At 37.5% G+C, this 25,143-nt stretch overlaps 1 protein-coding gene and 1 pseudogene across 1 annotated transcript in view; one reads left to right on the forward strand and one right to left on the reverse strand.

The window, feature by feature from the left end:
• The first annotated feature begins 16,363 nt into the window (after positions 1-16,363).
• Positions 16,364-25,143, forward strand: part of LOC104870945 (calcium-activated chloride channel regulator 4-like) — a 27,595-nt gene continuing 18,815 nt past the window's right edge. Inside the window, exons 1-3 of the mRNA XM_010636752.1 lie at positions 16,364-16,522; positions 21,099-21,239; positions 21,384-21,531. Of these exons, the coding sequence (XP_010635054.1) occupies positions 16,364-16,522; positions 21,099-21,239; positions 21,384-21,531 (448 nt within the window). The remainder of the gene's footprint in view (positions 16,523-21,098; positions 21,240-21,383; positions 21,532-25,143) is intronic.
• Positions 22,415-23,588, reverse strand: LOC104870934 (annotated as a pseudogene).

Genomic DNA, 25,143 nt, shown 5'->3' on the forward strand with positions numbered 1-25,143 from the left:
ACAGGAACAGAAAAATTTATGTACTCTATTTAGAGTACATATCTAGAGATAAAATCTGTCATATAAACAATGTATTTCACTAAATAAGGACCTCCATAATGACTCTGAATTTTATTACTTTGGTGTAACATATGTGTAGAAAAAAAGCAAAACAAGCAGCCCAACAATGACTGCTTAGGCAAATATTTCACTGAAAGAGGAATTCTCCTCCCAGTCACCCTTCTTCAGCTGGTAAGGATTAAGCAGGAACAAGAGAAGCATCTGAGCAGGTTTTACAAGAATAATTAGAAAGCCATAACACGGCATGAATACAAGGCCATGCCTACTAAGGCAATGCAAAGATGTGAGCACCTAGCAAAGAAAATACATCAAGCATGAAGGATTATGGGGATTATGAGCCCAGCCTGCCACAATAATCCTATTTTACTTTATCAGAGAGGTCAATGCATATATTTGCATGCAAGTCAAACTAATAAAGCTAATGTATAACAAATATGGTCAATATGGTAAATACCATTGCCTTTCAAAATGTACCGTGTGTATGAATCCCTTGGAAATCCTGTTAAAGTGTAGATTCAGATTTATTAGGTCTAGGGTAGTGCTTGAGATGCTGCATTTCTAATAAGCTCTCTGTGTACTTATTAGATGCAAATACAGCTGATCCATAGACAACACTTTTAATAGCATGATAAATAATCAAATCTGGAAAATTAGATAGAAACAGAAATCATCTGGGGATTTTGGTGAAATTTTTCCTTTTCTACTGAAAGAGTAGACATTTTTAGGGCTATCATTTTCCTCTGCTTAATAGCATGCATGCAGGACCTGTGACTGCAGCAGTCCTCTTGGGATTATGGGTAAAAAGTCTTCAATCCAAGGTTGATGAGGGGAAAAAAAATGATAAAAAGAACCAATGTCCTTGATGTCATCATTAAGCCACTTCACCAGCTCTGGGTTGCCTTTTAGGGAAAATACAGCACATTTGATTAAGCTACTGTTAGCCAGATTTTATACATGAAAGCACTCTAATAAATATGAATAGGCTAGAGGCACTAAAGAGTGACAAAAATGTTCACAAAATAGGGAGAGGAAGGAGAAATAAAGTCATGTGTCCATGAGTATAGCATCATACAGAGTATTTTCAGTAACCTAAAAATGCCCTGTGTCTGATTATTCATTCCTCCCTCAACTCAAATCTGGAAACAGATAATGTTTTTACTTCTCAAAAATGTTTCCTAGGGCCAGGGATTTAGCTCACTTGTGCCACCGCCTGCCTTGAAATCACAAGGTCCCGAGTTCAATCCCCAGTACCCACCCCCCCCAAATGTTTCCTCTTTCAAAATGTCAAATACCTGAATCATACAGTACATATATCTTATCAGTATCAGTATGTATAGCTTTTGTAGTTATCATATAGTACTTGGATCTTTCTTTCTTTCTCTTTCTTTTCTTTCCTGCTTTCTTTCTCACTTGCTTGCTTGCTTGCTTGCTTGCTTGCTTTCTTTCTTTTTTGAGACAGGGCATATATGTAGTTCAGACTGGCCTTGAACTCACTGGGTAGCTCAGAGTGGCGCCAAATTCATGACAATTTTCCTGCCTTGGCCTCTCTAGTCCTGGGATTACTGGCATGTGACACCACACCCAGAAGTACTTGGATATTGTGCTGTATTTTTGTTCTGTTTTTAGTCTTCATTGTCATTGGTTTTCATTTTGGGAAGTTTGTATTGATATAGCCTTGAACGCAGAGATTCTTTCCTCAGGTGTGTCCAATCTACTGAGAAGCCCACCAGGGGCATTCTTTATTTCAGTTACTGTATTTTTATCTCTAGCATTTCTTTGCTATTCTTTCTTAGCATTTCCATTCTGATTACACTCCTCATCTACACATACTACCTATATTATGCATTAGACCTACAGTACACTAATCAGTGTTGTTTTAAATTCCCAAATTCCTGGTCTGACAATTCCAATATTCTTTTTTTTTTTTTTTGGTACTGGGGATTGAACCTGGGACCTTGCACTTGTGAGGTAGGCAGTGGAACCACTGAACCAAATCCCCGGCCCTTCAATATTCTTGCCATGTGTAGTTCTGATACTTTCTCTGTTATATCAAATTATTTTAGGATTTTTAACATTCCTTGAAATATTTTCTTGATAGCTGGGTGTGAAGTACTGCATAAAAGGATGGCAGGAAATGGGTGTTCTGTTATGCTGCAATAAGATATGTGTAAAGGGGAAAAATGTTCTTTAATCTTCAAATTATGTTTCACCTTTAAGTGAGCCTGTTTAAATGGATACATATTGAAGGTATACTCCTAAGTGAAATAAATAAGGCACACATGTGTAAATACCGAATAGTTTCTCGGTGTGAATAATCTGCAATAATACAGAAGATCCTAATAAGATTACTGACATTGAGAAATGGGAAGAAAGGAGCTAAAGGTGTAGGGAAGGTGAGACAGGTAGGGGAAGGGTGAAAAGGGAAAAGAAAAAAATGTGAGATAATGAAAAGATGGAAATAAAGTGTTTGTAGATGGGGAGGGGAGGAGGGGGTGAAGGGAGGGCAGGGACAAGGGGAAAAAATGAGAACCAAGACTTGTGATGTAGAGGTACAAGATCCCAACAATGAATGTAACTGTACTGTATCCCTAAAATGTAGCAATAAACTCAATTAAAGCTGAAAAAAAAAAGTGAGCCTGTTTATGCCTCTCAACTGTGATTAACACATGAATATCTCAGGGTTTTTTTTCTTCCTCCTCAGGAGGCACAGGATGACTTGGATGACCAGTATTGGGCATTTCCCTTCTCCATGTGGAAGATTAGAGCTGAAAAGAGTTAGATATTTCCTTTTCCCCAAGTCATTTCAGCTCTGATAAACTCCTGGCAAGTTAGGCTCTGGTTAACTAGTTTCTTCTAAGAGTAATCTTTGTTAAGAACTGGGTTCACTGGAATATTTCAAAATGGCTCTGCTTTCACTCCCCTGGTGGAAACATAAGGTTGTTTGTTTGTTTGTTTGTTTTTCCAGCATTCACTATGAGAATATGGTCAGAATTTTCAAGGTAACACTCATTAAAAGTATGGGACCCCCTATGACCATGATTGGATTACCCTGGAGTTTTGATTTCTCAGACTTGTTCACACTGAGCCTGTAGAACTTCATCAATCACAGTTTATAGTTTGACCTATCTTGGCACAGGTTCTCATAGTAGTTTATGCTCACAATTCTGCCCCAGTAAAAACTTCCTGTTTTCTCCAGGCTATCTCTCCCTTCTTGGGGACAGGACTTTTCCCTGTGTTCTCCTCTGTCTTTTACATCCAAGAAGAATAACCGATTTTCCAGTCTGTTTAGCATTTTACTTGTTCGGACAGAGTGGCAACTTTCAGACTCCTTACATGCAGAACCGGAACAAAAGTTATATCAAGGTTTTTTAGAGATAATCCATCATTTTTTTTTAGTGTAAATGATGTTAGGATGTACTTCCCTGACTCATGTATAAAATAATACTCACTAGTATTTACTGAGCACTTATCCGATGTCAGTTGGTAATCTAAGTGTCCTACATTTAAATCACTTACATTTTAGAAGTCTTTCTAAGGAATTAGGGCACAGATAGGTTAATGATGTTCATCCACATCATAAGTGATGAAAATGAAATTTCAGCTGAAACAGCAAAACTTCAAATCCTTGTGCTTTCAACTGCCTTGTCTTACTGCTGTCCTCCAAGATAATAATTCTTGTATCATTAGCTTGGAACATGAGTGCATATATGCATATTAATTTGAATTCCCTTCTCAGTAAATTTGAGTTTCCCAGGGCACTTGATCCACAGGTTGCTAATCACTCTCCTTTACCCAGTGTTGTCATTAACATTTCCAACTTCTCATCTACATATTAAAAATATTTGAAAATTTGAAAATCTCAATTTTAGAGTCATGTATTTAAGAGAGCCATGAATAGCTATGAATATAAGCAATCACTGCTTGAAGCAAACATTCCGTGAGTGGGTTTGATAGAATCCGGGGCCTCATGCATGTTAGGCAAGTGCTACAGCACTGAACTACGTATCTGGCCCATCATGTTCAATTATTATAATCCATTACCTTTTATTTATGCTTACATCATATTACAGCATAAGAGATATGATAAAAAACTATGGACGATATTTAAAAGTTTTTAAAAAATGATTACAGTTAAAGACACAGTGCCATTAATCCTGTTCAAAATATTCTCCCTTGCTTTGAACATCTTTATCCCATTATTGTCAGTGCTTTCTGAAGCAGCTCTGGAAGGCCTTTTCACGAGGTCCTTTAGTTGTACTGTCTGGCTTCCCTGATGTTCTGCGTAAGTTTAAAATGTTTATCTTTCATGGTCATTTAGACTTTGGGAAAGAGCCAAGAAGTCGCACAGTACCAGTCTGGGGAGAAGGGTGGATGAGGACACACCATGATGTTTTCCGATCAGTCTTTCTGTTGAATGGTACTTAGCAGCACTCGCTATATTTTTTTAATCCTGCTTGAAAAAGACGCCCATGAAAGAGACCTTCCACAAATGCCTCAGAAAGTAGTAAAGAATGGTAGCATAAGAGTGTTCAAGATGAGGAGGAGGGCCAGGGATTTTGCTCAGTGGCACCTCTCCTGTCTGGCAAGCTAAAGGTCCTGAGTTCGATCCCCAGGACCAAAAATAAAGATGAGTATTTTAAGGGGGATCAATGATAATGTGTCATTTACTCAAAATTTTTAAAATTTAAATATTCACCATATACTTTTCCCCCAAACCCTACCTTTATTGGTATGTAATTCATATATTATACACTTCCCCCCTTGTCCTCCATTTAACATACACAAACAATTCAGTGGCTTTTTAGTAGAATTCAAAGAGTTGTGGGGCCAGGGGTTTGCCTCAGTGGTTTCACCATCTGCCTCGCAAGAGCAAGGTCCTGAGTTCAATTCCTGAAACAGCCCCCCTCCAAAAGAGTTGCACACCCATCACCACAATTGATTTTAGAACATTTTCATCACCACAAAAAGAACTTGGTAGCTATCACCTTTCAATCTTTCCACAATAGCCCTAAGTGCTGGGCAACTATTATTATATCTTCTGTTTATAGATTCATCAATACTGAGTATTTTATATAAATAATAAGAGATGTAGCCTTTTGTGTTAGCTTCTTTCACTTAGCATATTTTCAAGGTTCCTACATGCTGCAGCTTGTGTCAGCACTTTTTTTTAAATTCATTAATTTTATTGGTACATTTTAGGTATACAATATGCTGACATTCATTATTGGGAATTTGTACCTTTACATAATATATCTTGGTCACCATATACTTTTATCACTCATAAAATAAGCCTGAGTCATTTTTAAAGACCATAGTAACTGTTCACTCTGTCAATTAGTCAGAGAGAGAAGCACTGCTACCGTGCCAACAAAAACAAGTGCTTTGGGATCTAGTTCTTTATGCTAGAATTTTAATTAGAGTAGAGCCACAAGCCATTTTCTACCTCTGGGATTTTGGCTACTCTTTCAAGCACAATTCTGATATGTGTTCTCCTTAATGATATAATGGAATAGACTAGAGTAATAAAATAAAACACTGACATCCTGTCTACTCTTTAAGACACAGCTTAAATGAAATCACTTCTCAACCCTGTCACCAGCCCTGACTCACTGTAGGAATCACTAACATGTGATTCCCCATTCCATTTTTCTTGCTCTTCTATACTTTTATTATGGCACTCATCTGATTATATGATAGGTCTTCCCAGGTCCGTCCCCTTCACTAAACTGCAGATTGCTTGAGGGATTGAACTTTTTAATCTTCTGGGCTTATCACAAATCATATGCTCCATAAATATTCAAGGGATTCATCTAAAGACTCTATGAGTTATTGTATGTTTTCCCTAGAAAATAATTCTACTCCATAATTACAGAAATTTAGATCTACTGGAGAAAGAGGAGAAAGTTGTAAAACATGCAAGGATTAAAATTTTTTCACTGGTACTTTAATCATTTGTTTTTAATATTCTTCCCTGGATACTGGGTAGACCAACCATGAATCGGATCTCTACCAGGAGAAATGATGTGTTCTCAAGGAATATAGCATGAGGGTTATGAAGATGACCTAGAGTCAGGCCAGGGTTTTCCATTTGATTCTGACACCTACTGGCTGTGTGCTTTCAAGTAAGATATTAAGGCTAATTTTTCTAATTTGTAACATGAGAAATGCTATCCATTTATGAAGTTGTGAGGATAAAATGAGTTAATATATGTAAACAATGCCAGATCGTGCTTTCCACACAATGACTAGATAAGTATTATTTAATAAATTAAGACGTGACACCCTATGTTAGGTTGCTTTCACAAGAAGCAGAACCTGAGACAATGATTTGTGTATAACCAATTTACAAAGGAAGCTCACAGGGAAAAATGGCAAGGGAGTAGAGGGAAAGGACAACAAAGGAGCAACCAGTGGAGCAGTGTCAGGCTGACCCACAGGTACCTCTGTTACACCTTAGAACTTGTCCCAACCTGAAGTAAAGGCACTGAGATTTCAGATCTCTGTACTTGGCTCAGGACCAGCGTCTCATATAAGCTAATTTCAAGGTGTCTTGATGAATCAGCTTCAGTTGCCTGAGAACCATCCTCTAAAAAAGACTTGTAGGTATTGTGTCCCTAGAAGCAAAATCATGTTTAAGCAAGGAGCCTTACAAGCACATAAGAACAATGAAATGGATAGGAGCAGACTTGTGTAGAGCACCATCCCTCCAGGTGTACCTAACCAGATATAATATAATTACCCATATATAGCATAGAGACAAATAAACATAGGTTCTAATCTCATCTCTTTCCCTTTCCTGGAAATATGAATTGTGATAATGTAACCTCCGTATGTCTCTTCTTCACAATGTATGGAAGGGTGTTGCTAATACCTGTTTCAAAGAGTGATTATGAAAACTAAATGAGTTAACAATGTAAAGTAACTATGATCACCTGACATACTGATACACTCAGTAAATACTAGTTCTAACACCTACAGAATCTCCCATTTATTGTGCACTCACTATTGTACAGTAACAAGCAAAGTCTCTGACATCATACTAGTTCATGAAACCTGCCTAATAATCTCAAAAAATCAAAATCATCCCATATATACTTTCAAATCATTGCTCATATAAACTAGAAATCAATCATAAAAGAAACCACAAAAATTTTATAACACCTGGACACTAAATAATACACTCATAAACATTCAATTCATCAAGGAAGAAACGAAGGAAGAAATTTAACAGTTCCTACAATCAAATGACAATGCCAGTACTACATACATGGGGGAAAAAATTGGCAGCTATTCCTCAGAGGACTAATATCTAGACTATTGGAAGAATTTTTTTAAAATGTGAAGTCTTCAAAATAAAGACCCAAGCAAGCCATGGGCAAATGAAATGAATAGATACTTCGAAGAACAAGTACACATGGCCAATAAATACATGAAGACATGCTCAACATCACTGACCATTAAAAAAAAATGAAAATTAAAACAACACTGAGATTCCATCTTACCCCAAGAAAGGTACACATATATATGGTCTGTTTTGGAGAAAGTTTCACTTCTGTTGAGAAGAATGCGGTATTCTACTGTTGTGTGGAATACTCTTTAGATAAGTACTAAGTCCATCTCTTCAAAGGTGTAGTTCAGCTCTGGTATTTCTTCACTAAATTTTTGTTTGGTTGATCCCTCTCTTTGTGAAAGTGGAGTTTTGAAGTCATCCACTATGATTGTATTGGGGTTTATTTTATTTTTATGTCCAGCGTGTTTGTTTTATGATATTAAGTATGGTGATTTTCAATAGATAGATATTTACAGTTGTTATGTCTTTGTCTTTGTGTTGCACTGTTCCTTTAACTAAAATGTAGTGGTCATCTTTGTCTCATCTGATCTGTTTTAGCTTGAAGTTTACTTTTTTGAAGAAGTTTACTTTTTTTGAGACTCCTAGTGCATGGAATATTGTTTTCCATCCTTTGATTTTAGTCAATGAATTTTTTTTATTAGATGAGTTTCTTGAATGCAACAGATTGTTGGATTCTTTTCTTTGTTTGTTTTTCTTTATTTTCCTTTCCTTTTCTTTTTTTTTTAATTCAGTCTGCCAATATGTGTCTTTTAATTGGGGCTATTTACATTGCAAGTTATTACCAAAAATTGTTGACTTACTCCTATCATTGCCATTTTTCCCTTTATTTTTCCTTTTGTGTTTAATTATTCATCTTGCTGATATATTCATTCCGTCTAATTTTTTGCTGTTGTTGGCTTCATTGTCTCTGTCTAGGATATTCTTGAATCATTTTTAGGAATGATAGTTTGGTGTTCATGTATCTCTTAAGCCATTCTTTGTTGTGGAAAGTCCTTTGGTCTTCATCATTTTGAAAGATAATTTTGTTGATATTTTAATCTGATTAGAAATTATTTACTTATAGGGCTTGAAGTGCTTTACTCCTGACCTTTAAAGTTTTTGTTGGTACTGGGGAGAGAACTTGGGACCTTGCACTTGCGAGGCAGGTTGTGGAACCACTGAGCTAAATCCTCAGCCCCCTAGATTCTGTCTTTTTGCTGTTGGATATCTGGAAGTTTGACTATCATTCATGAGGATGCATCTTTTCTCATCTTCATTATTTGGTGTTCTGTAAGCCTTGTTTAGCTGTATGTTGAAATCTTTCCTCAGAGTTGGTATGTTTTCTGCTATGGTTTCTATAAACAAAAATTTTTATTACATGTGTGCTATCTTTTAATTTCTAGCTCCAGTTATCCCTAGTAGAACTTGGATGAACTTTTCTTGTTCTCTTACCATTTTTAAGACTTCTTTGAATAAATTGTCACAAATTTCAATTTTGTCCTCATTTTTTTTCCTCATTGAGATTATTGGTACATTTTAGGTATACAGTACAGTTACATTCATCATTGGGATCTTGTACCTTTACATGACAGGTCTTGGTTCTCATTTTTTCCTCTTGTCCCTGCCCTCCCTTCACCCCGCTTCCCCTCCCCCTTTACAAACACTTCAATTCCATTTTTTCATTTTCTCATATTTTTTTCTTTTCCCTTTTCAGCTTTCCCCTACCCTTCCCACTTCCCCTACACCTTTAGCCCTTTTCTTCCTATTTCACGTTGTCCATTATATCATTAGGATCTTATGTACTATTATAGTTTATTTGCACCAGAGAAACTATTCGGTATTTATACATGTGTGACTTATTTATTTCACTTAGGAGTATATCCTCAAAATGTATCCATTTTCCTATGAATTAATCTAATTTCTCATTCTTTATGTCTGAGTAATATTCCATTTAATAGAAAAACCACATCTTCTTTATCCATTTTCCAACTGATGGACAAATGGGCTGTTTCCAAGCTTTAGCTATTACAAATGGTGTGGCTATAAACATAGGTGTGCACATATCTCTGTGATATGATTCTTTTAATTCTTTTGGAAAGATACCCAGCAGAGGGATGGCTGGGTCAAATGGAACCTCTAGTTCCAGCTCTTTGAGGTATCTCTATACTGATTTCCATAGTGGTTGCACCAGTCTGCACTCCCACCAACAATGTAGAAGGGTTCCTTTCTCCCTACAACCCTGCCAACATTTGTTATTGAGTGATTTCTTGATAGCAGCCATTCTTTGTGGGGTGAGGTGAAATCTCAGTGTTGTTTTCAACTGCATCTCTCGAATGACCAGTGATGCGGAACATTTTTTCATATATTTACTTGCTATTTTTACTTCTGTGTTTGAGAAATGTCTGTTTATTTCAGATGCCCATTTTTGAATCGGGTGTTTATATTTCTGGGGGGCGCTGATTGTTTTGAGTTCTTTGTAAATTCTAGATAAGAGTCCTTTGTCTGAGGAGCAGCTGGTAAAAATTTTTTCTCACATTGTAGGTCGTCTCTTAGTTCTGTTGATGGTTTCTTTTGTAGTGCAGAAACTTTTTAATAAGATGAGATCCCACTTGTTGATTCTTTCTGCTAGTTCCCGTGCTACTGAGGGTTTGTTCATAAAATATTTTCTTATCATTTTGTCCTCAATTTATGAAACCTTGCTTTCACATTGGCTATTTTAGCTATTTATAAATTCTACAGAATGCTTTTTATCTTTGGGCTTTCTATTGGGAACTTTTTTGTGAAATCTATATGTTTGGTACATTTGTCATTCGTGTTTTGAACCACTTTGGTTATCTTTTTCAGTTTTTTATTTCTCCCATATCCACATTGATCAGTTTGGTTGTTCATTGCTCTATCTTTTGGTTAGCTCCTGTTTGGGTTTTAGGGATTTTTTTTAAAAAACATCTTTCATCATTTCATACTGCTAAGTTACCTGCTGTTCGCTTTCCTCTCAGTCAGTGTCCCTTGGATCATCTACTGTGGGAGAGTTGGGAGTCTTTGGGGACATTTTGTTGCCTCGTGTTTTCAGCTTTTTCTGTGTGTGAGTGCTGAGGGTTGAGGTCAAATACAGTGAAGACAGTTTGTTATTGGCATGAAGATCTCTTCAGTTAGGATCTGCTTTCCAGTGATGTGATTTTGGCTTTACAATGTTTTTGCAGAGACACTGTTCACCCCGTCAAGCTCTGCTATTTAATTGGGTCGAACCCAGTCATATGTTCTCCAGCAATTCCACTTACAGGTATTTGTCTTTTGTGAGACTGAGATTCTGATCTATAAATTCTGATATATAAATTCTAGTGAATTTGTGAAAGTCAAAGTAATAGTTTTGTTGTCATGTCAACTGTTTTCTGTTTAAGATTTGTAAATATTTGATAAAAGGAAAAGATGGAAACAAAGTCTTTGTAAATAGGGGAGGGTGGATGGAGTGAAGAGAGGACAGGGGTATGGGGAAAAATGAGAACCAAGAGCTGCCATATAAAGGTGCAAAGTCCCAATGATGAATGCAACTGTACTGTATACTTAAAAAGTACCAATAAACTCATAAAAAAAGATTCTTAGATAATCTTTTAAGGATCTACTTAGTAATTTGTCAGAATGCTTCAACAGAGACTGCCAATTGGACACAGAACCAAGAGGCCTGTAAGGCTCTCAGACTGAGCCTTGGGCATATCTTCAGGTGCTGCTGCTTCTCTAGCACTGGTAGTTGGCTGCAGCTGGTCCTGGCAGACTCACACCTGGGAAGCCAGGGCCTATCCTTTCGAAGGTCATGATTCCAAAGCCCTGGGATATTAACAGACAAAGGATCAGGGAGTTTTGTGGGTGCCAGGCAGTGGCAGCAGCACAGCTGAGACCACTGCAAGCCAAGAAATTCTTTAATAGTCGTGTATTAAAATATTTTTGTAGCATTGGATAAGCTTACATCTTCTAAGAATAAATGGATGCCATGAGCTCAGGATATAGGGAGAGTAATAAAAGAAGTAGAATAACAGCCAGAGAGATTCTAGAGGACCTGTTGCAGCACTGGTAGGAAGCACTAGTAGGAAGTCATGACAGGAGATCACAATGGACTAAAGTCAGTTATCCTCAGTCCATTAAGAAATTTCCATTTGGGGCTGGGGATTAGCTCAGTGATGCCACCACTTGTCTTGCAAGTGCAAGATCGCAAGTTTGATCCCCAGTACCAAAAAAAAAAAGTTGTCATTAAGAAATTGCTTTACTTGGACATCAGTATTCTCAATCTGAATCTGTGGTTGGCTCTAAGAAAGTTTCCAGAGAGAAATTCTCAAACTTTTGTTATGTAGCTATTTAAAACATCAACCCTTAATCCAGAATCTAGAGGATTTCCTGTGTGGAAAATTCCTTTATGGTACAAAGGGTAGAGAAGTCCAGAAAAGAGAAGTGAGAGGCTGGATTGCTAAGGAAAGCACCAAGAAATAAACAGCATTAGAAAACTGACTGTGTCCAAGGGTATAACAGTAGGAAGTAAAAATAAATTTTCTCAAAACATAAAAAGATCACTTTGACAAGAAGGTAAGATTTATTAGAGGTAGTGTCTGGAGATAAAACTGGAAATTGTAAGTAGAAACCAGATTGTGATGAGCTCTAAATAGCTACTAAAGGATTCTATCAAAGGTAAAGATTAGCTCTTGAAATTTTGAAAAGAAAATGTGGTATTATACATAAGACAACTTGGTGATGTGGAAGATATATCAGAGCCAGGATATACTGTTGGGTAAAAAATATTTTAAAAGGCTACCAAGTTGCCCACTTGTAGAAGAAAAATTCTTGAAAATCCAATCATTTGGTTAATACCTTAAAGAGAACTGTAGACTAGAGCAAAGTCCTCTAACAGTGACAGAAAATGAAATCATCACCCATGCTCCAACCCCATGAAGAGAATTTGTAGGAAGGAGATAGCTATCCCTTTGTTTATTTCAGCCTATATAACTCTTTATAGACATAATTACCTCCTCCTGATGGCTTTGAGTGTGCAAGTTTGAGACAAAGAGTAGGAAAGAATGAAATACTGCTTTGCAGAATAGAATGTACTGGATTTCTAAGAACTTAATAGCATAAGAAGGAAGGAGGAAGAAGAGAAGAAAGGGAGAAATCACACACTAAGAAAAAAAAGAAATAAAGGTACAAAATCCCAGTAATGACTGTAACTGTACTGTCTACCTAAAATATACCAAAAAATTCAATTAAAAAAAAATGAAGCCAGGGATTTAGCTCAGCAGTTCAGTGGCCTGCCTTGCAAGTGCAAGGACTTGAGTTCAATCCCCCATACAAAAAAAAAAAAAAAAAAAGCCAGATGGCCACCTTTAAAGAATGAAAGTCAAGTCAGTCTGGCTAAATGATCCCATGTTGGGACCCTCCAACTGTGGCTCTTGCTTGAGATCCGACATGACTTTAAAACAACCAATATCACATTAATAAGGTTTATGCTGCAAATTATTCTCTATAAAGAGCTATTAAAAGTCAGTGATGAGTGAAAATAGCCTTCAAAATTCCATGTCAACATCCAATCCCTAGATTGAGTTTCTCCTCTCCAGTTTCATTCAAATAATTATGTTCCCTGGATTAAATGATTTTTTAAAATTCGATTGCATCCCATTGCCATAGGCTTATTTTATTTGGACGAGAGAGAAAGGTATCTTAATTTCTCATAATAAGAGCTTTCATGAAAGCTGGCACTTCAGAGGCATGGCAGTAATCAAAACTGAATTCTATACAAGAATTATATTGCCTTCCAAATTAATTTGCAAATGGTCACAATACTAATAAAATGCAGGCAAGACTGTGATTTCTCTCCTGCAAAATTCCAGCTCCTCAATAACCAGGAGAAACAAACTCGGTGAGGGTCACAATGTCAGGTGTGTATTACGTGCCAGAAAGACACAGCTTAGCCCAGGACGAACGAACATGACAACTTTGGAGGAGCACTGCCTCTAGTTCGTGCTTTCAGTTGCCTTATGGTCTGTAGCTGATCCTAGAAATTGCTAGCATCCAGCCCTGGAAACTGGAATAAAGAATAGACCTCATTTAGGACACTGCTGTATTTGCTCTATTTTGCAAGCCCCATTTCTTCTTTAGGAGGACTTTGACAATGCTCCCAACTTCTTGTTCCACCTTGATTTTAGCATCTACAGCACAGCATCACCTTGAAAGCTCCTCAGTTGTGGGATAGGTCTCTTTCCAGACCATAAGTTTACTGAAGATAAGGACTTGGTAGACATGTTAGTTTCGATGGCTGCTGTAATAAATTATCACAAATTAAAAAAAAAAAAAAGAAAGAAGAAAAGAAAAGGATGCCAATGAGCAGTCCTTAATAAGGGTCTCCCAAATGTAAAATGCTATGTGATTTCACTTTGTTCCCAGTTTAGAGTGTTGGGATTTTAAATTGGCAAAACACAGCCATTCCTCTTTCAAAGTTTGGAACTGATTGCAAAGAGGCGTAGGAGTCAGGCAGATGATCAAAATATTAGTGTTGAAGTATTTAAGATGAAGTAAAACTAACAAGTTTGATCTAACCTAAAGCCATAATTGAGACTTCTAATGCTCTTCTTAGGTCTAGAATTCAGAAACATATTTCCTCTGCCCTACAAAAACACTGTCTAAAAAGTAGATGTTTATCTAACAAGGTCCAAATGTAATCACCCTTCCCGTTCATTGGCCACAAATGGTAAAGTAAGAGACCTTTGTTTCCAGATCTGCCTATAAAAGACAGGGCAGAGCCTGACCCATGTGCCTTCAGGAATCCAGAGCCAGATCAACGCATTGCCAACAAAGAGATCCCAAGAGGTGGGGAAGAAGCAAAGCCTCACACAACAGATTCCAAACTACTTACACCCTAGGCTCTGTGTCAATGGTGAGTCCCTTATAGCAATTAAAATCTAGAGTTTCATTCAGAAAAATTGTCAAAAGGTGGATAATTCAGCTTCATGATTCAAAAAGAACCTGCAATGAGATGTTAAAAATGCAAAAGAGCAACAAGAAAATACCCTATTTTCTGCATGAAGCATACTACTCTCCCTGTGAGGAATATGTAAGGAACTTTTCTCACAATAAATTTAACATGAGAAAACACAAATCCATTTATTTGTGGCCCTTGGGGAAAAAAATGTTACCGAGGCAATAAAATCTCCGAAAATTACTAACACAATAAAAGTAAACTCCTCTAAGACCTTAAATGTTCACTCAATATGTCAATACAGCATCAGATATTTTTCTTTTAACACACAAAAACTGTTTACATTAATGAGATTCATTGTGACATTTCATTCCATGCACAGTTTGCATTGATCATATTTAAATGAAGTATTTTCTATCTTTATAATTGTTTTCTTTTGACTTCTGATCTAATAAGTAAACATTTAAAAATCTATAATTTGTCATTGAATATTTGTATGCACAATGAAGACTTTATACAGAAAAAAATACATGGTAATTATATTTGCAAAAATAAAATATAGCACCTATTAACCTAAATATCATATTAAAAATCAAAGTAAAAATTAGTATGACCAGATCTGAAATTAGTATAGAGTATTCAAGGATACTGGGAAGATTTTTAGCAAAATGGCCTTATCATTAAATGTACCACTTACTCGTAATCTGGAATAGAATTAGAAAGGAAATCAAAAGAAATTAAATATATAAATGATGTAGAAAAAATGTCAAATATACTGTATTCTGTTATTCTATTGTCAAATATACTGTATTCTTATTGACATATTTTATTTTTATTTGTTTGTTTATTTGTTTGAGGACCTTCTTTTGGGGTTCTTATGTATCCTGGTTAACTTTCCCTTAGAATACTACATTCTTAATTTATCATCCTAACTCCTGAATTAATTCCTTTTCTTCTTTTCTTAACTGGTTACACGATTTACTTCATAAAACAATGTTGCTTTCTTATAAGATGGTTAAATTCTTGAGCCCTGGATAAGAAAACTAAGATTAAAGTGTGATTCTTTCATTCACTCTCTGTGCGATTTTGGCAAGTTTTAAACTCCATGTGCTTCAGATTCTCCATATATAAAATGAAGATAACATGCCACATACCAGTAAGGGTTAAGTGAGATAATCTGTGCCCTTGTAAATATTGATTAAAAGTTAGCTATAAATGTTACTCATGCTGCCTTAATAGTACCACCAAAGTACCAGTTGTTTTTGTGATGCATAGATATAAAACAAATTATATTCATACTATACTAGATAGGATTTTTTAATTTAATAATTTGAATTTGGGCCAGGGATTTAGATTATTGGTTCAGAAGCCTGCCTCACAAGCACAAGGTTCTGAGTTCAATCCCCAGTGCCCCCCCAAAATGAATTATCCAATCATTTAAAATTTATCAAAACCATTAAATTTTTATGTTTAAATACATCTACTTCATTTGGTGTTACTTATACTTAGTGACCTTATATTCTCTTACATTAACAATACCATTGTTTAGAAGAAAAGTAACGTAGATGATAATTAAATTATTTTGTAAAACTGAGGTACATCATTTTTATGTCTGTTCAATTTATTAGGAACATAGGAAGACATATACTGAACTGGTTTATAATTCGTGAACTAAAATGTTCAATCTTTACTTATCACTCTATGCAAATTTTAAAATCTACGTCTACATTTAGGAAATTAATCAAAATTAGGAAGCATAAAAAAGCATCAGGAGGAAAATGGGCAGTACATCTTATAAAATATTCCATTTCTGTTCTTCCCCTGGATCACCTAATTTTCAGTAATATGTAATAAATAACAGTGTAAGTTTAAGGCACATATTTTTCCGTATGTGTAATAACACTGACCTTTATACAGTCAATCTATATCCCATAATCAGCAACAGAGATAATTTGTAGGAGTATATATACATGGAGAGACACAAGGTACAGAAAAGCCACTTGAACGTCTCGAAGGGAGCAATGGGGCTTTTCAGAGCCCTTTCTTCCCTCCTAGTCCTACACCTGCTGCAGGGCTCAAACGCTTCCCTGGTACAGCTGAATGAAAATGGCTACGAAGATGTCATTATTGCTATAGACCCTGCTGTTCCAGAAGATGGAGAAATAATTGAACAAATAAAGGTAAGGAGAAAGGATGTTTCTTTGGTTGGAATTATGAAGAAAAAAGTTAGTAATGATTGATTGTTTTGGAGCTCTGAAGGCTGCAGGAAGTTTAGAATCAGCTTGGTGCAGTGCAGACAGTGTTGGAGGGGCGGAAGGAGAGGGATGGAGTCGTAGACAGGGTTCTACCCCATCTGATCACGAGACCGAAGACAGGCCCAGGTCCTCCCTGGCCTCAGCTTCCTCATCAGTAAATTAGCTGTCAGACTCAGATGATGTAAATATTGAATGCCCATGGCATGCTGGAGTAGAGAACAATGATTAGAGAAAAAGGCCTCTGGCCTCATAGAGTGCAATTAATAACAGGGAATAAAATGCCAGATGGCGGTAAGCGGCTGTGGAGTACAACAAATTGGGAAAGGAGGGCAGAGAACGTGGGGTGTGGCTGGAGCAAGGGAGAATGTGAGTTACTGATGCATGTAGGAGAGTCAGGGAAGACCTCGCTGAGGATGGGACGTGAGCAGAGACCGACCCGAGTGAGGGAAGAGGCCCTTGGAAACCTTCGGGATGGGAAGAGCATAGAGGTGAGCACCTGCTTGATGTGAAAAGGAAACGATGGCAAATGAGCAGAAGGAAAGGTTGGGAGCTGAAGTTGAAGAGGCAGGAGTGCCCAGACCACTGGGAAGACTTGGGCTCTTACAGCAGATGTGTGCTTGTGTGTGTGTTCCGAGGTCTTCGTGACAGGTGGAGGAAAATGGCAGTGTTGGCACTTCTCTCATCCGGTATAAATATGGTGGCCTGGCGGAGGTGCAGAAGGACCATCTAGGGAAGGCGGGCAGGTGGAAGTGAAGGAGACTGAGACAGGGAAGTCATGGTAGAGATGAACAAATTTCTGAACACATTTTGGGGGTGTCACAGACAGTATTTCCCGATGGTTTAGATATGTGGGGTGGAGTAGGGAGAGAGGAAGTGTAAGAGTTGAGCAGGCTTCAAAAATTTTGCCTGATCGCTTGGAAAGATGGGACAATCTTCAACTGAAAAGACTGAAAGTGAAAAACTTTGGTAGTTTGAAAATGTGGATTTAGTATATTTGTAAGTAGGCATGCTTATCAGACACTCATGCAGCTTGAAATAATCTGAATTCAGGGTAAAAACTTGCATGTCAATAAAAGTTAGAGGAAAGTTAACATGTAGATGATGTAAGTCCCTAGATGCCAGGAAGTACGTACAGAGAAAGAGAAAGGCTCTAGGACGGACCCAAAGATTCTAATTTTCTAGTGTTTTTTTCCCCAAAAATAATATTCCATGTAGTACAGAGATTGCTATTTTAGCTGTATGATTATTTTCCCTTTTCCTGACCTCAACGTCTAACAATTCCTTATATTTGATTCTTCCTTTCCTGGGTCCTGATGATCACAGTTCACACCTTCTAGGGTACAGTTGTGACCTGCTGACTCTGTGGCTGCCATTTGCCATTCATTCTTCCATAAACGCTGCTGTCGCACAGAAGTGTTTGCGTATTGGTACCTCTTGAATTCTGGAAAAAAATGAAGATTACTTTTAATGATTTGAGGAGCAAATAGCACAGCTGATTCAGAATGATAGACTGTTAGTGTGCAGAAACAAATCAGTTTCAACCCAGATATCAGTATTTTATTACTCTTAAAGGCAAAAAATTTCTTAACATGGTCCTCTTTTGAATGCTACAAGTATTAAATGAATTCTATTTTTTGCAGATACGCCTAGATTTCACAATGTTTCTTTTTTTAATTAATTTTGTTGGTACATTTTAGGTATACAATATAATGACATTCATCATTGCAGATTGGTACCTTTACATAATATATCTTGATTCTTATTTTTTCCCCATTCCCCTGACTGCCCTTCAACCCCTCCACCCTTCAGCATTTACAAAGATCTTTTTTGCATTTTTTCATTTTCTCATGTTAACTCCATCCCCTTCTTTCCTTTCCCCTACTTCTTCCACTTCCTCTTTGCACATTTTTTTCTTATTTCACATTATCTATTATATATTTTGATCCTTATTTACACTTTCAGTTTCTCACACCAGAGAAACTATTTGGTATTTACCCATTTGTCGTACTTATTTCTCTTAAGAATATTCCCTTAATGTGCTTTCATTTAGCTATAAATGTTTCTAGTTTCTCATTCTTTATGGCTGAGTAGTACTCCACTCTATTTTAAACAAACAGTTTCTTTATCCAGTCTCCAGTTGATGGGCAATAGGGCTGTTTCCAAGTTTTAGCTATTACAAACTGTGCCACTGTGAACATGGGTGCACATATATTGCTGTGGTATGATTCTTTTAATTGTTTTGTGAAGATACCCAGCAGGGGAATAGCTGGGTCAATGGGCAAATGTTTTTTGATGTTCACTCTTCTACAAAGTACTTGCATTTATATCAAGTAACCTTGAGAAATACCATCATCCACATTAAACAGAAAAAATTGGGGTTCTTAAAAGCCAAATGATTTTGTTGAGGTCACATTAAGTAGGATAGTCAGAATAAAAAAAGAATGAAAGGAAACAAGAAAAGGAAGGATCAGGATAGAAAAGGAAGTGAAAAACCTTGTGCCCTTAGGAAAGAAGTGGAATTCTTTGATTTGCCCTATGTCAGTCCAACCTTTGCTAGAGCTCTCCCAGCTCCTTTCCTAATTCCCTCCTAGTCCTTTTGGCCTTTAGTTCTTTGAACTCTGGCCTTCTGACTCATGGTTCCAGATGCAATCTGTCTGCTGACTTTGTGTAGTAAATGTGAGTCAACACACTGGACTCTTCTTAAAGAGAAGGCACACGAAGCCTAGGAATTTCTAAAGAACAGTTGTGTTGTGGGATTATGTTAAAGCAGGAGGCATCACGGAGGAGGAGCTGGTCTACCCTGGAGTCTGGAATGCTCCAGCAAGATGAAGATGACATGGTAAACCATTACCTAGGACTCATCAGTTATTCCTTGGGCTTGATAACAGAACAGATCATCCTAAATGCCTTTTACCCATTTCTTTTTATAAATTTTTGTTTATTAGTACATGTGTGTAGTACATAATGTTCTAATTCCTTGTGTGGAGTTGGTATATGTACGTAATACAACTTAAGTCCTTTTTCATTCCCTTCCCTTTCCTACCTCCCCTCTCAACCCATCCCTTGAGCTCCTTCCTTCCTTCTTTCTTTCTTTCTTTCTTTCTCCCTTTCTTTTCTTTCTCTCTCTCTCCTTTTCTTTCTTTCTTTCTTTCTTTTGAGGAGGGTATTTGCAGTACATAATGTTTCCATTCTTTATGCAAAGTTGGTACTACATGTACCATGTACATAACACATCCCAATTCGTTTTTCTCATCCCTTATTTCTTCCCTCCCTCCATCTCTTGATCCCCTTCCCCTGTGAAAACAATCTAGCTCCCTACTCCTATTATCATTTTTTTTTAACTCTTCACCCAACTATTTCTCCCAACAAACAGTAAGCTTTAAGGAGGGGTAATTTCTCTTATTCATCATGCTAAATTTAGGTTCTAAATTCTTTTCAGCATGGTGGCATAGTAACAGTTCTGTGATCGAAACTGTATTTCTTCTATGCACTTTCTTATAACTGCACGCATCAAGTTTCCAATCCAGGTACTTCTCCTGTGAGAGGGGCAGGGAGAGGAAAATCCCTTCTAATACTGATTCCTACAGAATTTTTTCCTTAGACTTCACCAGATAAAGCTCTTCTTCACCCAGATTTCTTCTATCAGAAATGGTATCAGTTTTAGGACTACTGATATGCAGAGCATAGTCTTTCTTTATGCCAAGCATAAACACAAGTAATGTAGGAATGGTCCATGAATAGGTGAAGAAACTGAATTTCAGAGTGTTATAAAAATCCAGCAAGGTCTTCTACACATAAAATGCTAACACCATGAATGGAACCAAGAAAATGACTCCAAAGTCCATGTATATATTTATATTAATCAGCTCCTTATGTTAGTTACTTTTCTCTCATTGCTGAGACAAAATATTCAACACCCAAAGTTAAAAGGAAGGGGTTTATTTGGCTTGCAGTTCATAAAGTTTTCAGTCCATAATCATCTGGCTCTGAGGCTGGGATGGCAAAAAAGCATCACAGAGGAGAAACAGCATGGCGCACACAAGGTAGCAAAGGCAACCAGGGAATTGCCAGCATCTTTCTGCTCTGTTTATTTTATTCAGGCTACTTAGGACAGGTGGCACTCACACCCTTAATCCCAGTGTTCCTGAGCCTTGCATTGCATCATGAATCAATTCCAGTTTAACACACTCTACATCGAGTCTATGCTACATGAAGCTTTGGGGGGACATCTAGACCCAAACCATAACAATCTCCTAAACAGCAAGCATAGACAGATGCCTTTAGAGGTAAGAGGAACGAAGACTGAAGAGCCTTTCATTGAGCAGTATGAACTGATTGTTCAGGCTTGACGGACAGTAGAGCTGCTATTGTGGGCAGAGAACCTGTTCATAAATCAGTTGCCCTTGAATTAACAACGACAGGAAACGCCTGAGATGAACCACACCTTCCTTAGTCCACTCCAACTCAACTGCTCTCAGACACTTTTTTCCTTTGACAACAGGCCATGGTGACTGCAGCATCTACTTACCTGTTTGAAGCCACAGAAAAAAGATTTTTTTTCAAAACCGTGTCTGTGTTGATTCCTGAGACTTGGAAGGAAAATCCTCAATACAGGAGGCCAAAACATGAGAGCTACAAACACGTAAGTGCCAAAATCTTCTCTAATAAAAAGGAATGTTTTCTGATCCTCACTAGTTTTGCCATAGGTTTATAGCTTCTGATTCATTCTAACCAAATATTACCATTTCTGTTCTCGGCATCTAACACCCTTTTTCAACATTCTCAGGCTGATGTTATAGTTGCACCACCGGCCCTCCCAGGAGGAGATGCACCTTATACCAGGCAGTTCACAGAATGTGGAGAGAGAGGAGAATACATTCATTTCACCCCAGACTTTGTTCTGGGCAGAAAGCAAAATGAATATGGACCATCAGGTAGGACATTTAGTCAAAACATTAATTTTTAATAAGCAGGTTTGTCCCCAGGTCAAGTGGGAAGACTTAGGATCCAGAGACCCCGGGTTATAATCCTGGTTCCTCTATGTGTTAGCTTTGTATGAACTACACAAGTGAACTTGTTTATCAAAGCTAATTCCCATCTAAAGGTGAATAGAGGAGTTCCTACATTTTGCAATTTTTTGAACTAATCTATGTAAATATATTTAATGCAATGGGTAATGATGTCTTCAGAAATTTGGCTGGAGAGCAGAAATAATAAATATTTCTTAAGGCATACTTTTTAGATTTAATTTTCCAGACTTCCACAATTGAATGTTAGTTGCTCAAATGCCAGATCAATAGATTTCAAGTGTGTCAAAAACTGGAAACAGCCACAATTCCAGCTACTTGTCAAGAGAAAATATTCATAGGCTGTAAGTTGCTCATTCGATAATGTAAATCTTTTTTTTGTGGCAAATGAAATTATCTGTAGTTTGTTATTTGGACCTCCTAAAATTGCAGTTTCATCTAGTTCATTCCAAATGTTAAGATCATTTTTAAAACTTAAAGCATATAACTTTTATAAAGCAAATCATTGATAAGGATTGCCAATTCATACACCATTATTCAGGAAAAAGTTTTGTGAACCCCCATACCTCAGAATCATTTCTTGCCTTCTAATGACACTTTTTAAAATAGGGAATAAAGTTTATTTTGGCAGATAGTGTTAAATAAAATTAAAATTGCATACATTAGTAACACAACTCAACATCCTTAATTTGGTATGACACATGTTCTTGCTTTCCTGTGTTCTGCTAAATCAACATACTTAAACTGTTTTATAAAACTGATATGCTGAAATTTAACTTTATTGTTTTCACTAATGCTCTGATTCCAAACAAAATTTTTCATAAGCTTCTTCAATCTCTGGATCCATCTCATCATCGATATCATCCAACTTTGGATCACCAGCCCCTAATAAATTTGTTCCATTTTCTTCATACTCTGGAAAAAAACCTCCTCTCTTTCAAGTAATTCTTGGTATTTCTCTTGGTAATCTGGATCAGCTGCAGTGACAGGAGCACCGTCAGATGTATAAAATGGTTCATTCATAAAGTAGTTAGGATCATTTTCAGGTGTTGCTTCTCTGTATATCGAAGTCCCATGGACTCTACCCCAATTACTCAACCGGAGTTCATTCTACAAGCTTCAGGAGCATCTGTCTTACATCTCTGCTGCAGTTTGCATCTAGGACATTTTAAATTCTCTGAATAATTTCTTCCATATCAGTCTTTAATTTTTCTTTCCAAACATCTTCCAAAATTGACCCTGTCAACTTTAGTAATTTTACTGCACAAATTAAGTTGTCATCCATTGGATTAGAGAAGAGAGCATTCAGCAATTCACCAATTCACCAACTTGGAGAATATCTGTTCTTGTAACCTGTCCATTGGTTCCCTTGATCTCCAGGTTAAGATAAAGTTCTCCCAGAAAGAGTTACAAATGCATGAAATTGTTTTCGAGTCACTTCATCCCCTGTTGCACCTTGATCTTTAACTTCATATTCAGTCCGGCATCTTTGAAGTAGCAATTGGCAGAAGTTGACACTCTGTGGGCTAATTGTCAGATGATGGGCCAGGTAATTACACAGGCGAGCTCCCATGTAAGAGAAATTTGGGATACATGTGGCTTGCTGATAGATGAGTTCCACAAGTTCTTGCAAAGCGTCATCTGTTGTAACCAGCCATCTAGGTTCTCTGCAAACTGTTCAATTTCAGTTTCAAAACTGCCAGTTTGCTCTGTAAGATGATTCAAAAACTCCTGAACATAGTCTGACAGAGTAGGATAATCTTCACAACCATCCTCATAGGATTCTGTATAAGCAGAATAACCTGATGGGTAAAATTTGGGGGCACTGGCAGACAGCTTAGACATTAACACAGGAGCCACACCCACTTGGGGTTTAGCCATTGCTGACTCTGAGCTCTGTTGGGGGATTTTATCCTGTGAGCTAGGTGGAGCTCTCAGGGGTCTTGTTTGTTCTGAGGTGGGCCTGCCCGATCTCCTCAGTGGCTCTGCCCTAAAATGTGTCCTAATGACACTTAAGTGAGCATTCATTCATTCTCTTGTCTCTGCCAAAGCTCACCCAGCCCTGATCATCATTATCGACTTCTTCATGCCAACCTGAAAGCTCCATATCCCTTCCCATCCCAATCCTACATCTCCTCTAAGTCTTATCCTGACCAGTTTTGTTCTCTGTGGCTCCTCTAATCCTTTGCACCCCCCAGCTGTCCCATTTCTACCTAGCATGTCCAGCAAACAGTGCAATTTCCCTACCACTCTTATGCTAAGCATTTGTTTCACTTTTAAATCTCCAGTACTGAATAACTCAGCCAGTCTCCATCTCCTGTCTCTAGCTGTTACAGAAGAGGAAGACTTTGCCAATTTTTAAGGGCAATGACCCCATCTGAACTCTTTACCTTACATCAAATTTCAGTCCTATTCTGCTTCAGCCCAATTCTATTTCTGACAAGTCCTGCCTTTCCTCTTAGAGAGGACTTTATTCCATCAGGTGATATATGTGTTTTTAAAACTCACATTCTCCAAACCATGACAGAAAAAGCACAAGTCTTTGGGAAAATAACATGAGAAACAAATTCTATGCAGTTTTGTAATAATTCTAACAACAATGAGACCAGGTCCCTAGAAAGATCACTTGGAACAGCGAAGCAGCAACTCTGTGCGGCCGGACGCTGCCACTGCTGATGTGAAGAGTGTACACACACACACACACACACACACACACTAGAATGATACTAGGATAAGAACAAAGTAGCCAAGACTGAGACATCAGTGTCCATGGGAATAGAAGTCTAAGTCACAGGGCTGCTTTTTGGTTGTGCATGGGAGGCGGGGTAGGCTGAGCGGAGCAAGTCTGAGTGTGGACTTGTCTAAGAAGGAAGCAGCAATTTTACCTTGTGTTCAGATCAGCTAAATTCCTGTTGCAGTGGATGACACGACTTCATGCTTCCGTGATGAAGGTTATTGTCCCACTGTCAATAACCTGGCTTTGTTTACCAAAGAAAAGCAAACCATTACTTTTAAAGTGTGGTGTGCAAAGGAATAATTTAGAGAACTTGCCATAATGCAGACTCCCAGTCAGTAGCTCCCAGGTGTGCTTGGGACTGCATTTTCAGCAAGCTTCCAGGAGATGCCCATGCCCTGCCCTGGGCCACATGCTGAGTCGGAAGGGCTTCGAGGTGAAGCCTGACTGATTCCCCTATCACTGATGTTTCTGCTGTACTTTCGGGCCTCGTATGAGGTTATTCGATGTAGAGAAGCACACATTGCTGCAGCACTGGCTTTATTCTCAGTCTTTCGCTCTCTTCACTTCTATTTCCTCTGAAGTTTTCCCCAACTTTACTAAAACCAAAGTTCTGTTTATTTTTCTGTATCTCCAGCTGTGGATTCACTTTTATTCTTCCATTCTCTTGAATTTCTGTGAAAAACATGTTTTATTCTAGTTCCTTCTCTGAAAACATCTCCAAATTAAAGACTGCTTTATATAATACACATCTTTATATTTCTTTTTTTTTTTTTTTTTTTTTT

The sequence above is a fragment of the Fukomys damarensis genome, unplaced genomic scaffold, assembly GCF_012274545.1.
Source record: "Fukomys damarensis isolate Sample0158 unplaced genomic scaffold, DMR_v1.0_HiC HiC_scaffold_33, whole genome shotgun sequence".
NCBI classification, from domain to species: Eukaryota; Metazoa; Chordata; class Mammalia; order Rodentia; family Bathyergidae; genus Fukomys; species Fukomys damarensis.